This window comes from Oryza glaberrima, chromosome 1 (assembly GCF_000147395.1).
Source record: "Oryza glaberrima chromosome 1, OglaRS2, whole genome shotgun sequence".
Taxonomy (NCBI): domain Eukaryota; kingdom Viridiplantae; phylum Streptophyta; class Magnoliopsida; order Poales; family Poaceae; genus Oryza; species Oryza glaberrima.
The window spans coordinates 2,456,169-2,467,558 of record NC_068326.1 but is presented as its reverse complement, the minus strand read 5'-3'; the positions used below and the strand labels follow the sequence as shown (position 1 = coordinate 2,467,558).

The 11,390-nt window shown below is 43.1% G+C and overlaps 2 protein-coding genes and 1 pseudogene across 2 annotated transcripts; 1 reads left to right on the top strand and 2 right to left on the bottom strand.

The window, feature by feature from the left end:
* Window positions 1–249: 249 nt before the first annotated feature.
* LOC127784895 (uncharacterized) lies at window positions 250–699 on the bottom strand. Its single transcript, XM_052312312.1, has one exon. The coding sequence runs from the start codon at window positions 697–699 to the stop codon at window positions 250–252; it is 450 nt and encodes a 149-aa protein (XP_052168272.1).
* Window positions 700–3,584: 2,885 nt separating this feature from the next.
* Window positions 3,585–4,311, top strand: LOC127785894 (histone H2B.6). Its single transcript, XM_052313245.1, has one exon. It carries the CDS (start codon window positions 3,660–3,662, stop codon window positions 4,119–4,121), a length of 462 nt encoding a protein of 153 aa, XP_052169205.1. The 5' UTR covers window positions 3,585–3,659; the 3' UTR covers window positions 4,122–4,311.
* An 873-nt stretch (window positions 4,312–5,184) lies between these two features.
* LOC127785861 (receptor kinase-like protein Xa21) lies at window positions 5,185–9,420 on the bottom strand (annotated as a pseudogene).
* Between the last annotated feature and the right edge of the window lie 1,970 nt (window positions 9,421–11,390).

The following is an 11,390-nucleotide window of genomic DNA, read 5'->3' as shown; positions in this document are numbered from 1 at the left end:
AGTTTAGAGGGATGAGGCTATTAAGAGCATGCCCAACAGATTACTTATTCTATTCCCTATCCTCGAATTAAAGAAATTTTAACCAAAATTCTCATCCAACGGATTCCCTAACCTACCTCCCAATAATGCAGGTTCCCATATCCGTATATCTTGTTACTCATTTGCAGGGAACCACTTTTTCTTCCCAATCGCGGTGGTCGCTGCTTCGCGCGCGTAGGGGGAAAATGTTCCCACGCTCCTTTTCTCGCCCTACTTGCCAGCAACAAAATTCCTCTTCCTCCCAGGCGTCGGCGGCGGCTTTCCAGGCGGCGAAGCAACGGCCAACCCCTTCCTCGCAGGCGTCGTCGACGGAGTTCCACGCGGAGATGCAGCGGTCATCCCCTTCCTCTCAGTCACAGGGGTTGGCGTCGATGTTGCTCCAGGCAGCGATGTAGCGGCCATACCCCTCCTCTCAGGCGCAGGCGCCGGCGTTGCTCCAGGCGGCGATGCAACCGCCATCCTCTTCCTCGCAGGCGTCGGCGTCGGCGTTGTTCCAGGGGGTGCCTGCACGTCGACCACCGCTGCCGGCGCAAGCCCCACCGCCTCCTCGATTTGGGGCCGACGGCCCTCTGCGCCCCGCACCGCTGCCTCGCCGTCGTCTTCCTCAACCTCCCTACTCCAGTATGCAGGCGAGAGAGTCCATGGAGGGACATGCTCCATGGGAGACACTGAATCCCCTCTCATACGAAGCTCCTGGCGTCGATTTCTCCACAGCTTATTCTATGTGTGATGAAGAATTCCTCCATATGAGCAATTTCGGTAAGGCTGTCCCTGATTCGTTCGATGTTTAGATTAATTTTCAGAGTGTTGCAGCCTGATCTGATGTCCATTCTATGACTGACTTCCCTGGCTAGAATTTAGGAATTCAGGATTCAGAACACTTAAGAGGAAAATGTCAGAAAGTCTGAAATTTGTACCGTATCGAATGGAAGTCTGAAATATGCAGGATATGCTCTAAATTTGAAAGTCTGAACACTTATAGGAAATCAGGTTTCAGAATATTTAGTAATGAAGGATATGCTCTAAATGTGTGGTATGCTCTAAAAGTCTGAAATATGCTGTGTCAAATATTTTTGCTATGTCAAATGTACTCCCAAAGTCTGAAATATGCTCTGAAAGTTTGAAATATTTTTCTCTCATCACAGCATCTTTGAAATATGCTCTGAATTTTTGCATTAAGATAATGTTGTTAGATAATTTGACAGATAATGCAACAAGATGCAGTCCATAGTCTATTTTTCAAGATAAAAGAACCACCTGCTTTTGCCAATCAGACTTTCAGTTTCATGAAAGCTGCAACTGCAGAATTATAAGTACAACAGCATAAGTTTAGTAGGATTATAATAACTTATACAGTTCTTAGCTCTAAGTCAACAGCTGCTTAATTGAAGTGATCATCTGCATTTAGTATGCCTCACTTTTTAGATTAGCAGATGAACAACCACATGCTTGTACCAAATATTGAAAATAGTGTCTGAAAGATGCAATTTCAGTATGTATGCGCCTAATCACTCACTGTTGCTGACATTTATTCTTCTTTAGCTCCCTTCTCTGATGCCATCATAGATAGTATGTACTCTGAAATATTGAAAAACTATTTTCTCTGAATTTTTGCTATGCTCTGAAAGTCTGAAACCGAAAGTATACAAGTCTGCTTTTTTTTCCTCAAGTACATGCTAACAAGGTTCCCCGATTAATTACTGCATGACCTATAACAGACCCAACACGCTTTGGAACTTCATCATCGTCGAACTCACCGTGCACTATATCAACCGCCGAAGAAATAAATTCTTCGTCACCATCCGATGAAAACTCATCCAATAGCATTTGGAGGAGGGTGCTTCGACGACTCATCTCCTCTTTTTGTTTGCCACGGTGTTGGAGCGTTTACCACAGGGATGAAGTGCAATGGAGGGAACTGATGGCAGGAATAGAACAATAATCAATCTGCAAAATTAATTATCAGATCAAACTTAATATTTTCCAACAATATATATCCACATCAAAATACTGACATAGAGATTGACTACGGCACAAGAGATAAATGGGATTTGCTAAGGATTACCTCCTTGATGACACGAATTGCTACGACATCTCCTTGGTGTTCCGTTTTTTAACAAATCGCAGCAATTAGGACACTGGTTGGCTGGCTGGTGATGATGGCGCTAGGTCACGGCGGCGCAAGTGTGGGGAGGAAGAAGTCGATCGGCGCTGGTGCGGGAGGGAGAAGACGTGCGCAAGTACCGAACTGGGCCCCACCTTGCTTATGTGGCAAACTAACAAATGATAGGGAATTGATTTTTGGGCTTCTCTTGGAGGAGGGGGTCATTGTTGGGCCCAATTTTTATTTTGGTATTCCTAATTCAGATTTTTTAGAATCAAATATTGGGTGATTGTTGGGCATGCTCTAAGTGATTTGTTTGGTTGGGAGACATGGGAATTTTAGTGGGATAGGGATGGTGAATTGAGGAAGGAACTCCCTCCTTTTCAATATCTGGGTAGGGGCAGGTAATTGGGAGGGAATTCCTCCTTTACTTTTTCTAAGCAAATCTCAGCCATCCGTTTTTATTAATGACTTAATCTCCAACTAAACTCCCTATCAATTTCCATCACCTCTACCAAACAAGATATTGAGATTAAAAATTAAATTTCCATCTTAATCTCATTATCAATTCCCTCGTGTAAACTCCCAATCCCCTTCCCTCGAGTTACCAAACAAGCCGTTAGATCACTAAGAATACGTATATAAAAGTTTTATTCACAAATTTTTTCCATTTACAAATATGGCGATGGGTCCTGGTGATTTACTTACCAAATGTTTGGTTAGATCTTCAGTTTTATATACAAATTCGTTTTGTCTAAACAGATAAAATTGACTTATTAATCTTGGGAAGGCCGTTACTCACTCTAGACTTTACTCCTCCTTATCTTTTTTTTTTCTTGAACGAACATTTCATTTCTTATATTTTTGCATAGTTTTTTAAAGGTAGTTATAGACAAAAGTGATAATGATTTGGCTTCTAAATAATGGGCAAGACTGTCTCCAACAAGTGACACATAAGAGCACCTAAACCCAAAATGGGTCTCCGATAGTATTATTTCAGCCTCCAACAGAGTACCTATACAGAAGACCCATTTTACGTGCTATAAGAGGCATAACCTAAATCTGAGTATCCTCTCTCCTGAAGACCTATTTGCAGTAAGGTTTCTCTTTTATATCTTATTGTTGGAGAAGACCAAAAATAGATATTGAACTCTTTGACTGTAGCGCTATACAAACGTGAAATGGGTCTTATATTTTGGGTTTCATTGTTGGAGATAGCCTAACCACCACGCGCCGGAAGCCAAACCCAGTTCTCCCCGTTCCCGCCTACATTTTCGCCACGTCAGCGATCCGCACCGAAATGCATCGCAGCCGTTTACGGAAACAGCATCGAACGTCACACGTTCGTCCACGGTATCGATCCGTGGGGAAACCACTCCACCAATCAGCGCCCACCTCAAGTTCGCTATAAAGTCGTCGCCCCCGTCCCCCTTCTCTTCCCCACATCGCAGTCTTGCAAACACACGCAGCAAAATCCACACCGCTTCCCCTCCCCGAGAAGAAGAGAGCAGCATCCATGGCGCCCAAGGCGGAGAAGAAGCCGGCCGCGAAGAAGCCCGCGGAGGAGGAGCCCGCGGCGGAGAAGGCCGAGAAGGCCCCGGCGGGGAAGAAGCCCAAGGCGGAGAAGCGTCTCCCCGCCGGCAAGGGCGAGAAGGGCAGCGGCGAGGGGAAGAAGGCCGGGCGGAAGAAGGGGAAGAAGAGCGTGGAGACTTACAAGATCTACATCTTCAAGGTGCTCAAGCAGGTCCACCCCGACATCGGCATCTCCTCCAAGGCCATGTCTATCATGAACTCCTTCATCAACGACATCTTCGAGAAGCTCGCCGGAGAGTCCGCCAAGCTCGCCCGCTACAACAAGAAGCCCACCATCACCTCCCGGGAGATCCAGACCGCCGTCCGCCTCGTCCTCCCCGGCGAGCTTGCCAAGCACGCCGTCTCCGAGGGCACCAAGGCCGTCACCAAGTTCACTTCCTCTTAGGCTGCACCTGGTGCTATTGTGCTAGTAGTAATATTAGTTTGATCTATTTATCTACTAGCTGTAGTGCATCAATGATGGGAAATGGATGTTGGGGATTTAGTGACTGTAAGAAGAATTAGGTGGGGCCGCTTTTGAGGAACTTCTGTTTCATGGATTCGAATACACTAGTAATGCTTTTGTATCATGTGAATATGTGATCTCTCCTATGTTGTCTTTGGTTGCCTTGTGCTGAACTTGTGTTTGTTTTAATTAATTTATGTCTAATTTTGGGGAACTAATCTTTGTGTTGTAGTAACTATTTGCATTGTCTTGCAAATTCCTCGTCATGTTACCGGAATTGATTCTGGAGCATGCATGTTTGGAGTTTGGAACTGCTGATGTGCTCATGTAGACGTTATTATGGAAGATTGCTATTATTTTTGTTTCTGATTACCTTAATTAGCTAATATCACTGGCCACAAGACGAATTTCACTGGGCTCCTTTTGGGGTACTTTTTTTTTTCTCATGGATCAGGAATACTCTTTGATTTCCTTGTGCTTGAAGGTGAACTAGTGATGCTTATGTCTAGTTTTGTGGAATTAATCTTCATGCTATTGCTATTTTTCATTGTCTAGCAAATCATCAAATCCCTCTGCTTGTTACTGGAATTTTATTTCTTGAGCATCTATTTTGGAGTTTGGTACTGCTCGTTGGATTATGTTAGTTTTAGATTTATGGACTGGCACTACTTTTGTACTTTGGACCGTTTGTGGACTGAGCATTTGGAGTTCATGATGTTTGCATTCGAAACAAAACAGAGGTTGTTAGAAGAGATTAGAACTTTGAAAATTGTAATAAACTTTGTTTTAGCTTCGTCTGGTACTGATTCAAAGAAATCTAACTCAAGTGGAAATAGTACTTAAACTCCACATATATTGCCTTTGCTATTTCAGGATTATGCATGCCTGCCCGTTTGCTACATTTCTGTCCTGAATGTCTTATGGAGGCTCCTCTGTTGAAGATTAGCTAACAACAAATATGAGGTATGCATCTTTTATCAAACCTTGCTTTGGGCTGTTCTGTTCTGTGCAAGATGTGCTGACTGAAGAGTGAAGATGGGACTCTTGTGGGACTTCTTGTAATGCAATCCTTTTATTTTCTATTCAGGGAGATTATTTGAGGTGATCAATTATCTTTAAGGTTCTACAGGGAGAGCATCCTGAATTTCTGTTTGGCTTGTTCAAATTAAATATTCCATGCCAAACAACTTTAGCTTTAACTGATTACTGTGGATATGTACTAGTATCTTTTTCTCATGAAAAAGCTTTATAGTGGCTAGTACAAATCCACAGCGACTGAAATGATGGATCTCATATTTCTTGGGTGAACAATCCTTCATTCCTATTTGGTTAATTGTTTGGGCTATTGTTCTTCTATTCTATAATTGTCATGGCTTTGGTATCCTGTGCTAGAACTGTTTAGATGCGATCTTTTTTGCTGCTTTGTTTATGTCGAATCTGAAAACTGGTTGCCTGGGTATTTGAGTCAGGGAGTTAGGAAATTTTGCTGCTATGGTTCTGTAGGTAACTAGGAATTGGTATTGAATTATTATTGGTGCTGCGCAACAAGCTATAAACTCCAGTACTTAAATATTATTAGTCAACTCTATTATATTCTGTATACATCTCTTGCAATAACACATGTAACCTTTATTTAACCTCTAAAATGCACGACCAGTAACCATGGAACCTTGTATGCAGCTGATTATTCCAGGTACAGTCATCGATACTACACATATGCATATTGCCCAATATTTATGAATGTTGCTCTACTGTTCATTGCCCGACTCAACATTTAGTTAAGAGTGCTCTGTTCATTTTCAACCATCCAAGACCTGAGATATTCATCTCTGATTGCATGAATCTCTGATGCAGCATCTGGTAACAGCATTCGGTCTCTGGGTTGTTGCTTTGAGCAGGATAAGCCGAGCCTAAGAACGGACACCAAACACTGTTGAATAATTCTTCTTTTTGTGCTTGCATTTGTCCCATCTGTATCATTTGCTTCTTCATGCAGCCAGATTGTTCGATCAGCTATGTTCATGGCGCTCTCAAGAAAAGAAGCTGCAACAAACTTGTGCAGATCCATTGAATCCCTGAAAATGTCATCAGTGGGACTTCTTCCAGTAAACATCTCAAGCAACAATATACCTAAGCTGTAAGTATCACCTGCTCTGGTTACTGCAGAACCTTCTCCATACTCTACAATATTTGCAGTTAAAGTTAGTTTTTCACCGTACTACCGACATGTAAAAGATACAAAGTTCCAGTCCAACCCCCACCCATGAGGGAGGAGGTGGAGAAATTGTAGGATATAATACAAAAATATAATATTTTTGACCTACCTGGTGCAATATATCCAATGGAACCTCGGATTCCAATTGAGCTTTTTGAATATTGAAGAGTTCTAGTTGTGCTTTTGGGGAGGATTTTTGATATGCCAAAATCTCCAACCTTTGCACTCATGTCTTCTGCAAGAAGAATATTACTTGGTTTCAGGTCACAATGAATGATCGGTGGCTGACAACTGTTGTGAAGATAATCCAGTTGCATCCAAGATATCAACCACAATGCTGAGTCTCTGCGAAAGGCTCAGTGTATTGCTGGGAGTGGGATTGCTTGACGTGGGATGGAGCCAACCATCTAAGCTTCCGTTGGGCATGTACTCAAAAACTAATGCCTTGAACTCCTGACCCTGTGGGTCAATACTTGAACAACAAGTGATGATCTTTGTCAGACAACGATGGCGAACTCTTCTCAAAGCCTCACATTCAGCCTGAAAGCTCCTTGAAGATCCTAATTGTTTAAGGTCAAACACTTTTACGGCTACAGGTTCACCCTCATCTTGTAAAGTGCATTTATAAACAGAACCATATCTTCCTTTGCCAAGCAAGTTTGCTTCTGAAAATTCATTGCTTCCTCTTGATAATGCATAATATGAAATCCTCTGATATTGTTCCTCTATAACCGGAGATATCTCTTGGCTATTTTGTCTTCCTTTTAGTTTCCTGTGCTGTAAAATAATCAGAACAATAGCTGAAGCTAACACCAGAATTGCTCCTGTTGTTATGAAAGCTACTTTAAGATATTTCATCCGTTCTTTTCTGTCCTTTCTTACAGCAGGAATTGGACATGGAGCCAAGTGAAGCCGAGGTATTCCACCACACAACTTGTCGTTCCCTGCAACTGATGCATACGTAAGGTTCCTGAAAGCACCTTCATCTGGTACTTTGCCTTGCAAATTATTGAAGGACACATCTAAGTGCCACAGCTGTGTCAAATTTTGTAGGGTTTCTGGGATTGATCCTGACAAATTGTTGTGAGCTAGACACAGCTGTTGCAGATTGCCCATGCTACCAATGGCATCGGGGATGCTACCAGAAAACTTGTTCATGGTTAGGTTCAGTATGGCGAGCCCTTTTAGTTTTGTCAAAGATTGAGGTATGCCTCCTTCAAACGAGTTGCTATCTAGCAGCAGGTATTCCAGCACCTCACAATTTCCTATACTGTCAGGTATTTGATCAGATAGCTGGTTTCCTGACAGTTCTATACTGTTTAGGTTAACCAAGGTACCAACTTCTGATGGAATGGGTCCTGAGAGAGTATTATCTGACAAGATTAAGAACCAAGAAAGTGACGGCAGCTCAAAAATTTCTTTTGGGACCGAACCGTTCAGATGGTTTATGGACAAATCTAGAGCAAATAGCTTCTTTAGCTTCCCAAGGGTTGCAGGTATTGGGCCTTCCAAATGGGCATCGTATGCGGCTAGTATATTCAAATTGGTAAGATTTCCAATTACTGACGGTATGAGGCCTGACAATCTAGTGCTGTACAGAGTAATTATGGCCAAGTCTGCTAGCTTCCCTATGCTCTCAGGAATCACTCCTGACAAAGAAGTGGACCCTAGATCGAGCGTGTCCAAGCCAATCAAATTGCCAATGTCTGTGGGGATGCTCCCGGAGACGCTATTACCACGTAAGAAGAACTTTTGAAGTGTTGTCGACAGGTTAACAATAGAGATTGGCAGCTGCCCAATGAAAGAATTTTCTGCGATATCTAGCTGTTGCAGCTGACTGCAGTTGGCAAGTGAAGTTATAAATTCCCAGCCCTTCATGTTATTTGCCTCAAGTCGGTTGCTAGACAAGGATAGACGCACAAGAGATTTCAACCTTCCCATGGTAGGAGGCACAAATCCACTGAATTTGTTACCATCAAGGTATACATCTGTGAGTGATGATAGATTGAATAAGGAAGAGGGGATGACTCCGCTAAACTGGTTCACAGACAGAACAAAGTGTTGCATGTTAGGTAATTTGTCGCCAATGTTGGCGGGAATGCTTCCTTTGAGCTTGTTCTCATATACTTGGAGAACAGTCAGTTTTGACAGATTCCATATGGAGGGCGGGAATTCGCCCCAGAGGCTGTTTCCGTCAAGACCAATCTTCTGCAGATTTGGGATGTTTCCGAGGCTTGACGGGATCAGGCCTTTCAGGTGGTTGAAGTCCAACTTTAGGAACTCAAGCGATGATAGGTTTGCTAGCGAGGCTGGAATCGGCCCTGTGAAGCTGTTGTTTCCAAGATGGAGCTTCTGGAGCCACGTCAGTGTGTTACCCAACTTCACCGGAATGTGGCCACTAAGTTGGTTATAGCCCAGGGTCAGGTTTATCAAGCTGATGCAGGAGCTCAGATTATCAGGGAACGCACCGGAAAACGAATTGCTTCCAAGGTCGAGGATCCGTAGATGCTGGAGGCGGCCGAGGCTTGGGGGAATCTCCCCGTGGAGCCCATTGGAGCTCAGGTTGAGCCACCGGAGGAAGGTGAGGTTTCCGATGGCCGGAGGGAGCGTTCCGGCGAGATTACTGGACGGCAGGCTCAGCCCCACCACCCTCGTCGGCCTATGGCGGCTGCACTTGACGCCCTCCCAGTTGCAGAAGCTGGTGCTGCTGTTCCATGAGGTGAGCGTCCTTGAGCTGAGCCCCGCCTTGAAAGCGAGCAGCGTGGCCTCATCGGTGCTGCCACCGGCGATCGTCAGGACGGAGATGAGGGACAGTAATACAAGAAGCCTCATGTGGTTTCTTTCTTTGGTTCCGTCTGTGAGAGAGAGAGGAGGGAGGGTCTTTGGAGCATAACATCAGCTTACAGGCTGAGATATTGCTCCTATCCTATGATCCTATTTGGACATCTCCAGTGTTTGCTTGACTTCATTGACCGAATGGTCTACTGTTCAATGATTACTTGGCTGGGACTGGTTGACTTGACCTAATCTGTCAGGACTCGGGGCTTTTTACGAGTGCATTGTGCTGCTCTTTCCAACAAATGCAAGTGGTCAGGGTTAAGTGCAGAGCACGGTGTGTGCTGTCCGCCATACTCGATGATCAGTAAAGTGGGTCACGTAGTTTTTGACATATGGTAGCTGTTGACATGGACGAGGAGCACCGGACGATACGCCAGCAACAGCAGCCTTGCCGTCGTCGTCGCTGCCACCGGTCGCCCTCATCGTCAATCCTCCGCCATTGCGGTCTTCTGAAGCACGGACCAAGGTTCTTGTTTCTTTGAGCACCCTTTTAGTGCTTTTTCCTAGAATTGGAATTCATGATATCCCTGATTATCTTGCCAACTGTTAAATTTTGGTGATTCATCTATTGCGAATCAAGCATTAGTCATAGCATTTGTGATAGTTGATGTTGTCGTAGGTGATCAGTAACATGCATTAGTGGTGATTACTGATTAGTCAGGTCAGGTGTGTAGTTTAGACATGGAAAAACCACCGAAAACTGTGTTGGTAGTAGATGTGTTGAATTCCGAAGTGTATATACTCCCATAATCTAACTCATGAAACATACAGATTCACAAAAAATCTGTCTTCTTTCTCTGTTCCAATCGCGATGGCGAAGTGATGAGGTGCGATAGTTGGCGAAGTGGAGGTGTACGGCAATTCACAGTCGCCAATTCTCCTGGTCTATATTCCATTAATTCCAGCAGATAAATATTTCACTGCCATGGTGATATATCTCGACGAGACGACGGCGTCCAGGGTCAAGCAACAACGACGGGGGAAACTTCGATGGTCGACAATGGTGATATATAGGCAACATTAGAGCAAGTATAATAGAACGGTTGTTGCTGGCATTGGCTCGGATCGGCAGATGGCGGAGTCCTTGGGCTTGAAGCGTGATGGAAGCTTGCGGGGCCAAAATAAGTGAAACGATATATTTGCAAATGAAAAATAATTTATGAATAAAATTTTTATATATATTTTCTTAACTATCAAAAACAAATGCTGAAAAATAAACTTTGATAAGAAAACGTCAAAATCAGCTCTAAATTTAAGGGTGAAAATTTAAATTCTAGCTGATAAGTATAAACATAAGCGAAAAGATGAGACTCTTAGAATATCATCCTGGTGGCAGGAACAAGGTTGTGTGAAGATTGGAGGCAGGAACAAGGTTGTGCGAAGATTGGAGGGAGCATTATGAGGTTGTTAAAACGTTAGATATGAAAAGGCTTTCATATCGATGTGTATTAAGAGAGGAGTGAGTGTTCGCTGGGAATCGGCGCGCACCACCGCAGACCCTGCCCCCTGCACTAGGCGCGATTCTCACGTGTATACTTTACATGTTTTAAACAATTTTTTCAATCTTATATATAGGCTGTTGCACCATCCATAATTCGATTACAGGATCTCACATGATTATATATTTTTTAAAAAAGTTATATTCGTACTTAAAAAATATATACCATATACTCCCTCCGTCCCATAATGTAAGGGATTTTGAGTTTTTCATCCACTATTTGACTACTCGTCTTATTCAAAAAAATTTTGGAATTATTATTTATTTTTTTGTGACTTACTTATTATCGAAAGGACTTTAAGCATAACTTTTCATTTTTTATATTTGCATAAATTTTTTGAATAAGACGAGTGCAAAAACTCAAAACTCTTTATATTATGGGACGGAGGGAGTATGAAATATCAAGTTAAAACGAATGAAACATTATAAAAATACTTCCTGAAACATCCAGAGAAGCTTTGTTCGGAAGTTGGTTACTGCGGCTGGCAGCAGCAGCTTGAACAATATTTTTGCTGCTGATTCAGTTGTTGCAGGCTTGTAGTACAGCGTTGTGGCTGCACAGGAATTGTTGCCGAACACAGCCACTATATACAATTTTCACAAATAAAACTAGCAAAACATCATAAAATACTTATTGAAACATCCAAATAATACCATC

Coding starts and splice junctions, on each gene's coding strand:
- LOC127784895 (XM_052312312.1), bottom strand. CDS start 699: ATGGAGCATGTCCCTCCATGGACTCTCTCGCCTGCATACTGGAGTAGG.
- LOC127785894 (XM_052313245.1), top strand. CDS start 3,660: ATGGCGCCCAAGGCGGAGAAGAAGCCGGCCGCGAAGAAGCCCGCGGAG.